Genomic DNA, 18,175 nt, shown 5'->3' with positions numbered 1-18,175 from the left:
AGTTTAACAAACTCTTCTACTACCTGGAAACATGGCTGATTTCAAGAATTGTGAATTACAATTTTTTACCAACATTTGCTGAGTCAATAGTTGGAGATGCATCCCCATGTTTCTTAGAAAAAATTGATCTCCACCTCCTGATTAAATGGAACTTAAGGCCACTGATTATAAAAGTCTCAAAAATTGAACAGTTTAGGATGTGCCAATATCCTTCTATCCTATGCATGTCTGAAGGACACAGTCACCTTTAGAGATATGATGCAAATCCTAACCCCATAGAGATGGCTGAACTGATCAGCAAACTAGAGCCCTCTCTTCTAATCCCCATTCCCTTCCGTTTCTAATGTTAAAAGCACACGTCCAGACACTCACTGGCAACAAGTCAAATTCTCTCTCTTCACTGTTTTGTTTAGATGGCTATGTCCGTTAATTAAATTTTGTGCTGCTAGGGATTGTTTATTTTACTACCCTCCCTAGTGTCTGCATAAATGCAACAATAAATGTTGTGCGCTAGAAAAGCTGTGAAGTGAACTACTCTTGCATATAGTCTGACAGTTCTTTGTCAGATAGTCTACTACCCATCACCTAGCCTGGGAGGAATTCCATACAGGCTTGCATAGCTCCCAGACATGCCATGGATGGGACCCAGCACTATCCTATCCAAAACTCCCGCTAATGAACACGGGTGGGATCCTGCTTGGTAGGAAGAGTGTCCTGGCAGAAGCCATATGGAAGCCTTATTCTTGGTCTGATGATGGTATGTCCTAGATAATGTTCTCACTTGCTAGAAATCTGTCTGTATACATCTCGAGTGAAGTTTTGCAGCCTTTTACACATATTCCAGCAAAAGTCCCACAGATTTCTTCAGAGTTTGTGTGCAAATACCACCCATGATTTAGCTCTGACCAATGAAGCAGAGAACACTATACTTCCAGCAATGTGGGAAACATATTTTTGCTCTTCAAATCTTAATAAATGCACCAGTGGTGGCAAATAAAATGCTTCACTATAGCTTCTTCCCCCAACCCTGCAAGTTCTATATCAGAAAATTAATACAGAAGAAAAATTCTTGAAAACTTATTTAAAAAAAAAAGTCAGAAACTAGCAGCTTCTTTCTTCCACATGCACCACAAAGACTTCAAAATGGTCAACTAAATCATCAAACCAGAGACACAGTTTCAGTTGAGCCGTCTACTCAGATTTGCATGGTAGAAGCTCAACTCTTCTGCTGGATTCAGAAGAACATAAATGCAGCTTATCCTGGGAAATCCTAAAAAAGCCAGACATAGAAGAAGAGGCAGCTGCAGAGCAGGGAGCACTACCATAGACACTACAAGAGAATTGTTTTTCTGAATGAAAAAAAAACAGCCCTTAAAAAAAAAAAAAAAAAAAAAGCAATAACTTTGTCCTCTGTTTCACTGTAGCAGTATCCAGATTAACCATGCAGCCCAAACGTACCGAACTGGCAGAATCATGCCAGGTTCCTCGGCTGATCCTTATAGAGCTGCTTTGCAGAAAGATGCATGTGAGAGCTGTGCAGCACTGACAGGCTGTGCTGCAAGGCATCAGGCTTTGTAGTGAAAGGCATCAAGCTGTGCAGTGACTGAACTACAAATGGTAGTATTTAGGAGCAAATGGATAGCTGTCCTAGCAGCTCTCCAGGAAAAGGGGAAAAAGCCATCTGCTGACTGCAGCATCTGGCAGTCACAGCCAATCCTGCTTAACTCTCACCTCCCCTGTAGCCAATGTGCCTTCTCTCAGGCATTATCACTGAGGTGCCTGGGTCCCACCACACAGCATTTCATATGGCAAGTCTTTATTTGTATTAATCATCTGACAAAACTAATCCAGAAGCTGGGATACAGAAGCTGCTCATGGGCTAACTTGCAAGAGGGATGCTAAGGATGTCTCTTACCCACTTTTCCCCCTCTCTGCAGCAGAGGGAACCTTACTTTATGGGCCTCCATCTGTGTATCTCCAACCTGTCTCCTCCCTTGCCTTAGTGCAGCAAGGACCAGAAGAGGCCCTGTGGCTCCCCTCTGCCTTTGAGGTAGAATCTCCAGCTGCCAGGAGCTCTTTGGAGAATTGTACCTTGTAGCCAGGTCAACCACGTGGCAGACAGCTAGGCAGGTTTCAGCATTTACCTCTGCAGAATTAAGCACCTTCAACATAACAGGTGAAGTGTATTTGTGCACTACTTTAAAAATTACAATGGAAGCACTGAGAGTTATTTATCATCATAGAGGAGTTTCAGAAGTTTACACACAAAATACAGTGTAAACTGCACTGGTAAGTGATATAGAAACAGCCTTCCAAATAGATTACAGTGTTCCAGACTTGCCGATAGTGTTCTTTTTAGCCTAATATATGAAGAAAATAGAGTATCATATGCAAGTTGGGGCACTTCCATCAGTGCTCTAGACCAGACCTGCAAATAGAGCTTGCATGTTTTTCCACGAATATTCCAGTCCTCAAAAGCACAGAAGTTAACTGGCCAGCAAAGCCTGAGAGGTAAGATACCAGGGTACCATAGGTACTGCTTAAGACTTCTGCTGAAGATGTTTACTGACAGGCATTTTCTGATTTTTTTCTCCAGTATGGATTGTTCCAGATTTCCAAATACCATCCTAGAAAGATTCCCAAAGGACATGTCCCTACCTTTCAAAATTTTGCTTCATGAAGGGAACGGTCATAAAGACAGTTGCCAAACCGTTGACTTCTTGGTAGCAGTACTGAGGAAAGAAGAAATGCTTGCCATGGCTTTAATGGAACCATTTCCGATATCTTTAAGTTGCTTGTCAAGCCAACAGTGAGGCCTTGCTGAATTCATAGTGCTGTGCGATAAAGTTACAATCAGTATGAAAGTAACATTGCCCTAACTGTCGTTAAACAACTGCAGAGACCTGAGTAAAATGCCTTCTTGCTTTTAAAAGCAGTTGCCAGTAGAAAACTCCCTAAAAACTGTAAGTGATTTTGATTTCCTAATGACTAACTACTATTTAGTACCAAGAATGCCAGTAAGTTTCAAAGACATTTTTCAGTCAAGACATATTTCCTACTATTAATAAAACCTTTCTGTACATTCTACAGCGTCAGGCACACAAAGCAGCAGGCAAAGTATTTTGAGCTCATATGCTGTGGATCCCTTCAAATTCAAAGACAATTTCTCCACTATTAAGAGCTGGAAATTGCACAAACATCTCACAGCTTTTGAAAAACTCAAACCACGTTTACAAAGCACAAAGGTTCCCCAAATCTTAGAATTATTTAACTTGGATAAAGGATCTTGCAATCTTCTTGTAGCTGTTGCTGACATTTATGCACATATGTCAGCATCACTTCCAGTGCCATTAATGCTGGTATTTTGACAGTCTCTGTACTCCCCTCTCTGTATGTCTCAGAATCAAAGAATCATTTAGGTTGGAAAAGACCTTTAAGATCATCAGGTCCAATCAAGCTGTCATTTTTTTCTAGTGCAAGCAGAGCCCTGGATATTGCATGTACTGACAAGTTCAGGGAAACAACTGTTCCTGGGGAGACAGAGCACTGGAATGAGGATTACTTTTGCTGTTCATCCTACAAGTCATGCACAAGTACAGCTAGGCAGATGGTATCTGTGGGCCTTTGTTCCAGTTGCAAGAGGGGTCCTTACGCTGCCTTCTACCAGTTTTACACAACAGTCAAGTCAGTGACTTTAGGTAACTACCCCTTGCTTCTCACTGGTATAAAGCAAGAGATGCAGGCAGATGGCATGTATGTGGAAAATACCTTCAGCTCTATTCTGGTCACATACCCACACCCAAGTGATACATCTGCTGTTTTCATACTCTAGCACTAGTTATTGAACCAAATGCATGATCAACAGAGAAGTCAGACCTATCCATCTCGACACAAAAAGAAAATAATGGAATTATTATGTCCCTCCAGTTTCTTTTGAATTGTGAGCAGCTGTGTCCCACTGCACATACTCTGCTCCAAAATCCCCACGGTAGAGGCCATGCTACAAGACTGTACCCAGGGAGAGGAATCCCGTAGTGCTGGTGATGGGCTGGGCACTCTTGTAATTTACAGTCAAGTAACGAATGATTTTCAGGGCATACTCCAGGCTTAAAGGCAGCATATGAACAATACTTTCAAAATTTCCATGATTTCCAAACCTAACTGAATAACAGATAGGGATCTGGTTATAGAAGCCCTTTGCATTAGCACATCAGATTAGCTAATGAAACAGCTTAATCTTTTCCTATGTCTAGTGTCCTTTTTGAAACACATTCAATAGGTACCCTTGGCCGTCTCTTTGTACATTCACATTCCTCCTTAAGTGTTTGTCCTGAAGCCATTGAAGTCACCTTGAGCTCTTTCTCTTGACAAACAGGACAGCAAGCTGTAAGACCTTTGTTTCGACAACTTGGACATGTCAGGACAAGCTGCCGGCAGTGCGGGCTGGAACAAAGTTTATACTGGTCCCACAGTGTCCCACAGTATCTGCATGCTGGAGGGAGGAGAAAAGAAAAAGTTAAAACACCCACACACCTCCATCTGTCCCCCTTGCAGAGGATTCTCTGTGGCACCAGGGGGCTGCCAGCTCTCATTTAAGTAGATATCTATTGTATTCCAGGTTTTAAATGACCATTTAGCTTGATCTTTTAGAACCTAGTTCATTTCTAAGCTGCTGATCTTGCTGTAAAAACTTAGGACAGCTGTCTCTCAGGAAAAGGAGAAAGTGCTCACTAGTGCTTCCTCTAGTTCTGGTTATTGTTGCTGCCAAATGGTGGTGGTAATTAAGCCAGTACACAGAAACACTGCCTGCTGGGGAACAGGGTGCCACAGGACTTCCTTCCACCTAAAAGCGATGGTTTGTGCAGATGGGAAGTCATCTGCAGCCCTGGTGATGTCCTTCTACCACATCAGACAGGTTTTAACCCTTTAGCTGAAAGCTACAGCCCAGTTTAGCTGTACCATCAAGAAGGTGCCTACCCCAGCGCTTCCCCTTGAAACTTCTGTAGGGATGGCTGTGATGTATCCAGAGTGTGCTCTGTTTCTACACCACACCAGGCACCTTCGAGATGTATATGGTAACTGCAGAGGAGGAATGGGAGGTTATGCTCAAAATGTTACCCACTCAGAGAAAGAAAAAACAGCATGGCTTCCTAAAAAAGCCTAGAGCCAAATTCCATCTATTTATACCTGGCAACTGAGAAGAAGAAAACATATTTAATTTGTAGCATCTGAAGAGCAAACCCAGCCAGAAGACCAGGCAATGTTCTTAACAACTTCAACTAGAGGTCACTAATTCTGCAGGCTACAGAAACTTTTAAAGCATAAAAATAACAAAGTGCTGTAGAGCCTAGTGCCACCACTCTCCCAGCACCTGGCAGTCTGTGCTGATGTTCCACGAGATTACTGGAGCAGAGAGCAGCCAACAGCAGAAATACTTGTTTAATGCTTCAATCACTTGGCCAGCCACAGTCTGATCTGCAGTGTGGGCAACAAGTGGGTAACAACAGCAGTACTGCTCTACATACATCTCCATAGCTGCAGATGGCTCATAACAGCAGCTGTTCTGCAGGGGCTGCTTTCTTCTGCTGCTCCAGTTTTAGGGAGCTCTGTTGAGTGTATTAAAGCCATAGGGTTGATAATCATCGTGAAAAGTGCTGGCACTAAAAGATCAAAGTGAGTATGAGGAGGAACTACACAGACCAGTTTTGCTGCCCCTGTCCTGCACATCTCTGTGGAAATGATTGCAATAGCTTCCCAGCCTTCTACACTTAAGATTATCTAATCCTACCTGAGATGATATCTTCATTGGAACAAATGGCGTAACGATCATCAAATACAAACAGCTTCCCTCTGTAGAATCCATCTGGAAACTCTTCCAGGTACTTGTGAATTCCACCTTTTAGCTGGTAAACCTCTCTGCATACTGCCTGTTTAAAGGATATTAGCAGAAACGCTGAAGGAGATGGCAGCAGTGGTGGTGTGCCAGAGTTCCCAAAGCAAATATAAATGCCAGGTCAATGAAAAGCAGCAGCTTCTCAGTGACCATCAGATGGCACCATCTGCACACAGAACTCAAGGCAGTGTCACCAGGGATTACGGGGCAGTTCCACAATGCTGGCTCAATGACATGAACCCAAATGTGCATTTAATGTTACAGTCAAAAAAAGACTGGCAGCTTCCTCAGTTGTGGGAGGTTTGCTGCATCACAGATCAAACACTTTTGAACATCTGTGAACCACTGCTTACCCTGTTTTTATGTAGTGAGTTATTAACAGGAGCAGAATTTCTCAAGGCTCGCACTGGTGCAGCAGAGAAAACAATCAAGGTTTAAATCTCTGGAGAACATGTATATATGCTGTTCCCTTTCTCCTTGAGGGAAGGATCCAGAAGAGTGGGATGGAAAGCACAATTAGAACAATGCAGTGTGCTGGATTTAATTCCGTAACACCAGGAGAGCCCTGACTGGCTGATTCTCTCCACTCTGGGATGCTCAAACTGTGCAGTAATGACCACAGAGCATAACCTAGTCAGAGCTTGTGGAAACACTGCAGAATGCTCTCAAGCCCTCCTAAAACACTGCTACAATGGGCAGGGCAGTCTTACAAATAACTGTTCTCGGCAAATGGGTTATATAATTATTTTCACAGAGCAGTCACTGCTGTGACACTAGTCCATGCAGATCATCCTGAGCTGCATTAAACTACCCACGTCCTTGACAGTCAGTATAATGCAAGCGTGCGTCAGAGACATTTATCTCACCACCTGCTCATTGAGCAGTTTGTGCTCAGTAAGAATTTACCAGCAAAAGACAGCGGCTCTTAAAGCAGTCTCAACTCTCCAACACTTGTGTCCTCAGAATGACATCTCACCTTGCTCTGTAGGTAAGCAGAACCTCTTTCACAACGAATCCCTCCTGTGCAGTACATCAGGACACGCTTATCTTTAAAAATCTCCAGGTTTTCATCTATGTAGCTGGGAAAATAGCTGAACTTCCTGATATCTGGAGCCAGACAACCTTGGAAATGTCCCTGCAACAACAACAGATGGCTATGCAACTAGTTACAAGCAGTCTTATGTGGTAAGGTATGTGCCTCGAACTAGAGGAAGTAACAAACCTTTGGGCCAAAACACTCAGCTGACTGCAACTGCTTTCAGCAGTTCCTCAGCTGCATTTATGCATCAAAATACCTGTTAAAATATGTAAGAGGATTCTGGACACAGCATGTCTCCTCATTCAAACATAAAAGAGGGAAATAAGCAGAACAGTCAGAGAGAGGACGAGCACCGCAGGAAGGCTGATGGGTGTGACAGCAGAATGCCTCTATTCTTTTTGACATATGGGACAAGGCAAAAATGCTAAAAAACATCCTTACAAATTAAGCTACTTCTGCTTCAAGCTGTATGGTATTCACTGCTGATCTTGTATGGACCACTTTGTCTTCTTCCTGCCCCAAGCTGTATATGCACTCAGCCAGGCAGGCTCCATGCTGAGCTGCTAAGCAGGTCCTCTGCTGCTCGTGTCTAATATTCATTACTAAACTGAACTTTGTTCATATTATGGTCAATCTGGAATATGGACTCTCTTCTTCCAGCAAGGTTAGACCCTCACAATGTGAAATGCTTCCCCCCCCAACACCTGTTACACACTGCAAGAACCAGGCAAACAACACTTACTATTTTACTTTCATAGAAATTCCTACAGTCCAGCAAGATGGTATCACTTTGTCCTTGACTGGCCTGAGACAAATACTGTTCTACTTCTCTATGAAATTCCTTAGGGGATAAATGGATTCCTTTAACAACAAAAAAAGAAAAATAAAAGAGAAAGCAGTGAGAAGCAGAACTGTAAAACAATGTTACATATGATCTTGCTGATGAAGATTCTCCTCAGATTTCCAAACAAAACTTTTTTGTGATGGTTCACAGACTTTTCATCCCAACTCAACCAGCCAAGTTTATCCACGTTTGGCTTCCTATTGGCATATAAAAGAAAAGACAACACGGTTCCACATGACAGAAGAAGCAGCAGACAGGCGCCTGTCTCTATGATCTTTGTTACATCCCCCTGGCAATTCCTACAGCTGCAAATGAAAGAGTGAAAAAACGCTTCCCTTCCCTTTGCTCATCTGCCATTAAATCTGGAGGCGCAGAAGAGTACAGAAATGCATTTTTTTCAATGAAACTCTTCTTGTTGATAAAAATGGAAAATTTCCATAAGCATGTATTACTTTCAGTACAACTTCAATTTACATTAAGTTTCTCAGGTTTCAGGTTGCTCAGGGCTTAGGACTCCCAACCTACTGAAAAACAAAAAAACCCACATCACCAAAATCCCTTACTTTATTAACAAATAACCCCACAAGCAACCTGCCAGAGTAATGGGAACCATCTCCATAAAGTGCTGTAAAATAGGAGGAAAAAGGGAAAAAAATGAAAGAAAGATCCAAACACACATCCCACAAACTGCCAAAAAAAAAAGGGGGAAAAATAATCCTCTGCCAAAACCACAAAAAGATGCTGTAGAAATTTACCACCCACAGAACTTGGTGGAATAAAAAAGTTCAAAACTGCTCTGTTAATTGCTCTTTGCTGTGCTCCTGCTTACCACCTACGTAAGTGTCCTCATAGCTGATGCATAGCTAGTAACATCTTACCAAGCACAATCCATACTAAGCAGCTACAGAGAGCAGAAAATAAATGCAGCCTGTATTAGGGGAGTGGCATGAACCTGATGCAGAACTTGGCTCTGCTTTAGTGTGAAAGGCAGGAGCATGGCTGTTAATTTCAACAAAAGCCAAGTCAGCAGTCCCTAACATAGGAACATGTATATAACTGTATGCTTCAGTGGAATTCTAGCACTTTTTCTAAAAAGATAATAATAAAAAAAAGGTCTCAGCATCCACAGCACCAGAATCCACTGGATCCACAAGAAGACTCCATGGAAAGCTCTCCCTATACAGTCTCCCTGTATCAGTTTGATTCTTGCTGCAGGCTAATCACAATGAGAGAGCACTGGAGCTCTTTATAGGATATGATTCCTGAGCAGTCTCAAGCCCCTACAGAATATTTAGAACAAATATGAATATATTCATTGAAATATCCTTCCTAACCATCATGCATTTCACCTTACATCTGCCTTTAGCAGGTGTCCAATGACTTACCCCGCTGACTCAAGTACAAGCCACGTCCCTACCCCAAAACAAGGTAATTGCTGGATGTCATTTGAACTATTACTGTTTCCCACAAAACAGAAAGTTAATTCTAAAGCTTTTTGAGGCAGCTCAACACTTAGCAAAACAAAACTTAGGCCAGCAAATTTCCTGCACCAGTAACTTTTGACTACCTGTAAAAAATCAGTTTCCCTATCTATTTCTCCTCTGTCCTGGCCACTGTGCAGAAGGAAACACCCTTCATTAAGGTACTTTTTTCTTCACTTAACTCTCACTTGAGTGAGAGGCTTTATTATTCATTAAATCAACTTACCAGTTTCTTTATAAGACACTATCTTTGGATCAATGCCCATAGGTACAATTTCTTTGAATACTCCAACGCGAAGATCTGGGAAACAGTGAGCTCCTCCTGCACTGCTCTAGGAAATTAAACACAAAAACAATCCACCAAAATTTTCCAGGTGTCAAGATAAAAATTATGCACTCACTTTGATTTCTACAGCTCAGTAGAATATGAAAGTGTCTCTGTGGCTGAGGGAAAGAAATGTTTCTCCTGATGAAAACCACACTCTAAATCCTGAGGTTTAGGCAGCGAGCCCCTACTGCAGCCTGGCAGACAGGTGTCTTAGGTCTAATGACTACTCTGCAGGTGAGACAGGCACCACTTGGCATGAGGTGCAGAGTTACTGAGGAGTGGGAAGGAGAACAGATCTTAGTCAGAAACTGTCACTAGCACCTGTCATGAGAAAGTCAAAGCCTCTGCAGAGCATGCTGACCCTTAGAGGAATATTAAATAACGTTCTCCAGTGATGGATCATATTGACACATCTGGGCCCTGCAGTGCTCTTCAGCCCCTCTGACACAAGCACAGCTAGGCCTCCAGTCATGACATGTACGATAGGAACTGCAGTGGTTCATGGGCATCAAAGAGACATATGGGATGTCAGCCAGGCTCAAGATTTCTTACCGGTGGAGTCTGACACCCCTCTCCCCACCAAACTCAAGCGCAGTATTTCCCCTTTGGAGGTCTCGGCAAACCCTTTTTGGTAGGCACCCCCACTGCAGGTGACAGGGAGGGAGAATTTCTGCAGGGCTGAGCCTCAAACATGGCTTAGGCACCATCAAGCAAATAAACAAAAGTCCAGTGCTGTGCAGCACTGCCCCAACTATCACAGAAATCAGTCTGCAGCAACTACAGTGGCCACTGGGTATTTTCATAGCCCCAGGCACAATTTTCACTCCTCTATGCCCATGTCTTCATGGCATATGTACTAATGTACTAATGCATGAATGCTGATTCCCAGAGAGATCATGCAGGGTTGGAGGCTTTGCCAAGGTCAAGATAAAATTCCATCCCTGTTCTGTTTTTGCATCTACACATGACTGTAACTAACAGGTCACTTACTGCTGAAACTCAGCCAAGCATAACAGACAGTTAAAAAAGTAAGACTGAATCAGCACAGCAGCTCTACATAGGATTTTATTTTTGCAAGTTTTGCTAACTCCTTTGATCTAGTTATTTATGGGGAAAAAAACAGTACTACCTGCAAACAGAACTGTGTGGAAAAGAAAAATGCTGTAAAAGCAGCTGCTTTCCTTCCTCACAGAGAAACCAGTACCTACAGTACTGGAGCAGCAAAAGCCTACCAGAGTGCCATACAGTGCCAGCCACAGCTGCCATCACTATCTGAAGACAGCAATCAGCAGATATGCTCAGGGTCAAGCAGAAGTTAGCACCTCTTCCTCCAGTCTGGCACTAACTGGATTTGGGTGAAACCTCTTGATTCTGCCTGTGTATTTTCTCTAGAAGACATGCCATTCATGGAACTGATAGTGCACCATGTGCACACAGATGCCAAAGCCTGCATGAACCTGCACCTGTAGGCTTCTAGGCAAGGATCTCAAATCAGGGTGAAGAGGAGAGTGCAGGAATACTTTGCTTGGGTAAGTGTATGTTGTGATGCCTTGGATTCAGTACTCAAATTGGAGTAAATGCTTATTGAAGAACGGTGGGGCTGAAGCACACTCCTTCATTCACCTGTATGGGAGGCTTTCCAGCTGCACCCATAGCTGCCAAAGCTTGTAACAGCTGCTATCACTGCTCATGGTAACTGCTACTGCTGGTGAAAACAGGTAGAGATATCTCAGCAAAGTAAGGTTAGGAAGCCATGGCTTAGATCAGTACTGGGAAAGCAGAACTGCTAGAGCAAAAGTAATACTATCAGGCCTGCTGGCAACAGATGGGGTTCACCTGTCTCAAAGGCCATAAAGTATCCTAGGCCAGAAGTTAGCAGGGCTCATTGAGAGAGCCTTAAACTGGATTGGAAGGGGGAAGGGAGTAAAACCAAGCTCATCAGAAATGAGCCTGGGGGCGGCATGCCAGGGCTGCAGGAGAGATCGATAGCACAGCTGAAGTCTATCTATGCCAATGCCCAAAGCATGGGCAACAAACAGGAGAGGCTGGAAGCCACTGTGCAGCAGGAAGACTATGACATTATCGCTGTCACAGAAACACGGTGGGATTACTTTCATGACTGGAGTGCTGCAGTGGGCGGCTGCAAACTCTTCAGAAGGGCCAGGCAAGGGAGGAGAGGCGGTGGGGTAGCTCTGTGTGTCAGGGAAAGTTTCGACTGCCTAGAGCTGAATGATGGTGACAGTAGGGTTGAGTGGTTATGGGTAAGGATCAGGGGAAGGGCCAACAAGGTGGATACCCTGGTGGGAGTCTGTTATAGACCACCCAACCAGCATGAAGAGGCAGACAAAACATTCTACAAGCAGCTGGGAGAAGTCTCATGACCACTAGCCCTTGTTCTTGTGGGGGACTTCAACCTACCAGGTGTCTGCTAGAAACACCACAGAGCAGAGAGGAAACAGTCTGCGGGGTTCCTGGGGTGTGTGGAAGACAACTTACTGGCACAGCTGGGCAGGGAGCCGGGCATCCCTGGACCTGCTGTTTGTGAACAGGGAAGGACTGGTGGGTGATGTGGTGGTCAGAGGACATCTTGGGCATAGTGATCATGAGATGCTGAGAGTTTTCAATTCTCAGAGAAGGAGGGGGGGTCAGCAGAACTGCTACCTTGGACTTCTGGAGAGCTGACTTTGGCTTGTTTAATAGCCTGTTTGACAGAGTCCCTTCAAAGATAGTTCTGAAGGGCCAAGGGGTCCAGGAAGGCTGGACATTCTTCATGAAGGAAGTCTTAAAAGTGCAGGATCAGGCCATGCCCATGTGCTGGAAGACAAGCCAGCGGGGGAGAAGGCCGACCTGGCTGAACAGAGAGCTTTGGCTGGGATTCGGCAGAGAAAAGGAGAGTTTAGCATCTCTGGAAGAAGGGGCAGGCAACTCTGGAGGACTACAAGAATGTCATGAGGTTATGCACAGAGAAGATTAGAGAGGTGAAAGCCCAGCTAGAGCTCAGGCTGGCCACTGCCGTGAAAGATAACAAAAGATGTTTTCACAAATATGTTAGTAACAAAAGGAGGGCCAAGGATGATGATCTTCATCCTTCACTGGATGCAGGGGGGGAACACTGCGACAAAGGACAAGGTATTGATGCTTTCTTTGCCTTAGTCTTTAATAGCAAGACCAACTTCCCTCTGGGAACTCAGCCCCTTGAGCTGGAAGACAGGAATGAGGAGGAGCAGAATGAAGTCCCCACAGCCCAGGAGAAAACAGCCAGTGACCTGCTGCTCCACTTAGATGCGCACAAATCTACTGGGCTGGCCAGGACCCACACAAAGGTACTGAGGGACTGGTGGAGGAGCTGGCCAAGCCACTCTCCATCACTTATCAGCAGCCCTGGCTAACCGGGGAGGTCCCAGCAGGCTGGAGGTTAGCCCGTGTGACACCCATCTACAAGAAGGGCAGGAAGGAGGATCCAGGAAACCACAGGCCTGTCAGCCTGACCTCAGTGCTGGGGAAGGTTATGGAGCAGATCATCCTGAGTGCCATCATGCAGCACGTGCAGGACAACCAGGGGATCAGGCCCAGCCACCATGGGGTTATGGAAGGCAGGTCCTGCTTGATGAACCTGATCTCCTTCTATGACAATATGACCCACCTAGTGCATGACGGAAAGGCTGTGTATGTTGTCTACCTGGACCTTAGTAAAGCCTTTGACACCACCTCCCACAGCATTCTCCTGGAAAAACTGACTGTTCAGGACTTGGATGGGTGTACTCTTCGCTGGGTAAAAACTGGCTGAATGGCCAAGCCCAACAAGTGATGGTGAGTGGAGCTGCACCCAGCTGGCAGCTGGTCACAAGTGGTGTTCCCCAGGGCTCAGTGCTGGGGCCAGTCCTCTTATTGACAACCTGGATGAGGGGACCAAATGCACCCTCAGTCAGTTTGCAGATGGCACCAAGTTGGACAGGGGTGTTGACCTGCCTCAGGGCAGGAGTCTCTGCAGAGGGACCTGGGCAGGCTGGAGCGATGGGCCCAGGCCAGTCGTGTGAGGTTCAGCAGGGCTCAGCGCCGGGTCCTGCCCTTGGGTCACACCAGCCCCACGCAGCGCTACAGGCTGGGGCAGAGCGGCTGGAAAGGGCCTGGTGGGAAAGGGCCTGCGGGTGCTGGGTGACGGCCGGCTGGGCAGGAGCCAGCAGTGTGCCCAGGGGGCCCAGGCGGCCAGCAGCACCCTGGCTGGTGTCCCCAGCAGTGTGGCCAGCAGGACCAGGGCAGTGACCGTCCAGAGATGGGCAGCGGGGCTGGGGAAGGGGCTGGGGCACAGGTCTTGTGGGGAGCATCTGAGGGAACTGGGGTGTTCAGTCTGGAAAGGAGGGGGCTCAGGGGGGACCTTGCTGCTCTCTACAGCTGCCTGACAGGAGGCTGTGGGCAGGTGGGGGTTGGTCTCTTCTCCCAGGTAACAAGTGACAGGATAAGAGGAAACAGCTGCAAGTTGCGCCAGGGGAGGTTTAGATTGGAGATTATGAAAACTTTCTTCACTGAAAGTGTGGTGAAGCATTGGAACAGGCTGCCCAGGGAGGTGGTGGAATCACCATCCCTGGAGGTGTTTTAAAAACATGTAGATGCGGTGCTTAGGGATGTGGTTTGGCAGTGCTGAGTTAACAGCTGGACTCAATGATCTTGAAGGTCTTTTCCAACCTAAATGGTTCTATGATTCTAACAAGCAATGTGCTTATTTCTCAAAAACTATATGTCCTGCATTAGCAATGTCTATGTGGAAACTATTTTTTCATACCTTGAAATCCTCTTGACACAAAATGTCTTTGAACAGAGGCTGGGAAAGCATAACTTCAATGTAGAGATTGGTAGCTACTTTGCTTCCACCAACTGTCCCATTAATTCCTTCTGAAGCAACTCGTACCTAGAAGGCAAGAGGAGAAGCTGAGGCTAAGGCTCAATAACAGCAAAAACAGATCACAGTGAAATTAGCAAAATATCACTGGGTAACAAAAAGCAGACACATATGTTCAGAAAAGAAACCAGTGAGAAAGGAAAAGATGTTTATACTAAAGTTTAACATAAAGAAGACAGCAAAGAAAATAGAAACAAAACCAGAGTAATTATTTTTGAGCCATTTCAAAAGAATGACATCAAGACAGTCAGAAAAGTTTGTGCAATAAACAGAGAAAAGCTAACGGGTTAACAGACAAACCCTGCAGTCAACATTAAAATTCCCATTGGAAGTCTGCCTCCAGAAAAACAATGGGATTGCGCCCAATGACTCACATAGCTAAAAGGAAAATGTGAATATGCATATTATTGCAAGTAATATTAAATTTCATTGTGAGTCATTTTATCTCCAGCACTGACAAATGAACAAAACCTCTGAATTAGTGAAAAAAACCCCAGACTAAATGTTAGAGGCAAGGAAAAAAATCAGCTGGTTGAGAAGGCAAATGCTGTACCTGTCTTGGAGATGAAAAACAAACAAAACAAAAAAATTGAGAATACCAACCACCAGACAAGATAGCTGAGCAAAAGAACAAGTGAATGCATCAGGACATTTCAACCCCAGACCTGTGCTGATACAGAACAGTAAAGGTGCCTACCACTAGCAGAAGCAAAGAAAAGAAGCTACTCTAGGAAGACAAGCCAAAGATAAAAGTCTCCTGCTCTGAGTTGCCCTCTTGAAAAATACTTCTCCACACAGACAGCCTAGGAACACCAGCTTCGTGAGGCTAATATTCACCTTTGCCCATAGCCTCAAGAGGCCTGCTAGATAAGCCAGCTTGCCTCCTTGTCTGATCTGCCAGGAATGAAAAGAATAAAGACTCTGTGCAGAAATGAGCACTGCTATTCTGTGGTGTGGTCTAAGGTGTCAGTTGCTTTCATCTCATTCCTGACAGTATGGATTACGGCTTGGTGTAGTGATTCTGACTGGAAGACCATCGCACATTGAGGAGCCAGTAATACACTTTAACAGTTGAACGGAGCAAGCCCAGATCCATGCTGCGTAGCACTGCACCTCCAGCTTGACCTTCAGGCTGTGTTGTGCTGTGCATGCATCCTTCAACCACAGGATAAACCCAGCCTGATAATTCCAGCAGAGATGCCTGCACACAGCTCCCTCTTGGTACCAGTGATTATGCCACCTGCATGTTCTTGCCTTTATCTAGAAGTGCATCAAGAAGTTCTAATGTGAAAATCTTTTCTGTTTGACGGTAAGAGTGTGAAAAGACTTGTCTTCCTGTAAAAAAACCCCACGTTTGTAACAGTTTGAATGATGGAAATGGGGTAACTCCTGCAAGGACAGGGTTTGCACAGTGTGCTGTGTGTGGATCAGAGGCTCGCTCAATGCTGCACAAGTCAGGGTTCCTAGCATTGAAAGGCATATAAGATGAGCTGTATTATTTTCTTTTCTTGGAGCCTTAGCTCTTAATTAGCATTTAAAAGGATACTTTAGAGACTCCAAGTGCCTTTCTTAATGGGATCATAACAGACTAGCACATTCTGATGCAAAACGCTTGGTTCTCCACATGCCCCACCATCCTGACCTAAGCAAAAATTTTTTGGTTAAGAATACAACCATTGCTTAAAACCTTACCTTGCCAGTGAGATGCAGATGCTGGCACAAAGCCTTTTGCCAAGCACAGAGCTTCTCTGGATCCTTCACCTCACAGTAACAGTAATACAGAAGTACTTCTCCTACCTTGCTGTCCATAGCATGGCAAAGATGAACAAATAGGAAAAGGATGTTAGGGTTGAAAGCCAAAAAATATACTATTAACAGTAACCATTCAAATGTGGACAATTTTCTTCTGGCAGATGTGAGGAGGAAAACAAAACTAAACAACAAACAGACTTTGGAGGGATTAGCACTGCCAAGTTTGATTTATTTCAAGAAGAAAAAATATGAACTCAAAAGCTCCTGCATTCCTAGTTCTTGGTATTGGTTACAAAATGAACTCATCTGTGCTACACGGGACATCTCTGTCAGCAGCCTACTGTGTGCTCTGCTCAAGTTTCTCTCAACACACAGGACAGAAGAACTGCTGTTTTCTGTGCACATAAGCGTCCTATTAAATGCTTAATCTGACAAACATGCACTTGAAAACTCAAGTGCTTCAGCTATTAAAACTTAAAAAGCCAGATTTTTCAGGGAGATTGTATGTGCCAGCACTCTGAGCAGCACAAGCCAAACCCTCAGTTAGAAACATTTTTGTAAACCTATTTATTCAGAACTAACAAGGCCCTAAGGTACTTGAACAAGCAAAGGGACCTGCACAGAGCATACTCTGCTTCTGCTCTTTTCTGTTACTGTCCTTCCTTACGGTTCTAAGCTGTCGAGTAATGCCTGTACAGGTCTGCTCTAACAATGTGCGATGATATAGCTCTGATTGTTTCATCCTCCAAAGTTCCCACGTTTACTGTCACAAAAATGCAGTGTGTCTACTTCTTTAACAAGCACTGCAGTAACTTCCATGTTTTGTATAGGTGTGAGCAGTTGTTAAAGGAATTCAAACAAACCAAGTGACTCCTGGAGTATCTCAGAAAGGTATTCAAAGCATCTGAAGACCTAATGGAATATGAGGGAAGACTCCTTCTATATATTTAAAGTATCACTTGACTGAACTTCACAAAAAGCGATAGTGGTAGAAGCTCATGCAAAGTGTAAGCAGTCCAACACCCCACTCCTGGCCTGTACTGAATTTCCATACTGCCAAAGAACATTCTTACCTTGTCAGATCATCATAGCTAACGTGGCTTGTGTCTGGGAGTGTACAGGAGATCTCGGGACTGCTATGAGAGTGCCCATTTAGCCTGTCTGCGTTGCCCGCAGCAGCTGGGTTGCTCGAGGGGCTCAATTCAGCAGCTGCCTGCTTTGCAGTCAGCCCTGCCTGCTGCCCGATGTCTCCAGCGTGTTGCAGAGCCACATGCCTGTGAATGCCGGAGAGCTCTTCAAAGGCCTGGCGGCAGCACCGCCACCGCACGCCCTCTCCGCCGGCGGGACACGGGGTTGGGGCCGGCACTTCCTTTGCTTTGACGAAGAGGGAGAAGGCCTGTAACGCACCGCAAGCGCCACCCGTTATCAGCGCTCCTGCCCGGGACACCCCCCCCCCCCAACCCACATACCGGGCCCGGAGACCGACCCCGAGGTCCGCCCGGCAACGCCGGCCGCCTCTCCTCGATCCGAGGGTAGCTGATGCCGACGGCAGCGCCAGCAGTGGGCCTCAGGCCGGGACCCGCAGAGCCGGGCGGGCCGCAGAGCCGGGCTCCTCAGGCCGGGGGCCGCAGAGCCGGGGAGCCGCAGAGCCGGGCTCCTCAGGCCGGGGAGCCACAGAGCCGGGCGCCCGGTGCTGACCCACCTTCCTCCGGGCGAAGGCGCGCTGCTTCCTGGCAGCGATCGCCTCGACTGCGGCGCGGCCCCGCGGCGATCCCGGGCCGGGCGGCGATGCCTCACCCGGCACCATCTCCTCAGGCGGCTGGGCAGGGAGAGGGGCCCCGTCGCCCGCGAAACGCCCGGTTTCCCTCCGCACCGGGCGCGCCCCACCCCCACCAGCACAAAGCCCCGGAAGTCCTCCAGGCCGGCGCTCACCACGAGCGG

At 45.8% G+C, this 18,175-nt stretch overlaps 1 protein-coding gene across 1 annotated transcript; it reads right to left on the bottom strand.

Moving 5' to 3' along the window:
- Window positions 1-146: 146 nt before the first annotated feature.
- TSTD2 (thiosulfate sulfurtransferase like domain containing 2) lies at window positions 147-18,158 on the bottom strand. Its single transcript, XM_055790203.1, has 9 exons — window positions 17,937-18,158; window positions 17,308-17,630; window positions 16,175-16,283; window positions 14,366-14,491; window positions 9,484-9,589; window positions 7,675-7,793; window positions 6,870-7,028; window positions 5,789-5,927; window positions 147-4,492 (listed from the first exon to the last, which is right to left on the bottom strand). Exons 1-9 carry the CDS (start codon window positions 18,039-18,041, stop codon window positions 4,233-4,235), a joined length of 1,446 nt encoding a protein of 481 aa, XP_055646178.1. The 5' UTR covers window positions 18,042-18,158; the 3' UTR covers window positions 147-4,232.
- Window positions 18,159-18,175: the final 17 nt, after the last annotated feature.

The sequence above is a fragment of the Falco peregrinus genome, chromosome Z (genome assembly GCF_023634155.1).
Source record: "Falco peregrinus isolate bFalPer1 chromosome Z, bFalPer1.pri, whole genome shotgun sequence".
NCBI classification, from domain to species: domain Eukaryota; kingdom Metazoa; phylum Chordata; class Aves; order Falconiformes; family Falconidae; genus Falco; species Falco peregrinus.
This window is presented reverse-complemented; position numbering and strand designations above follow the sequence as displayed.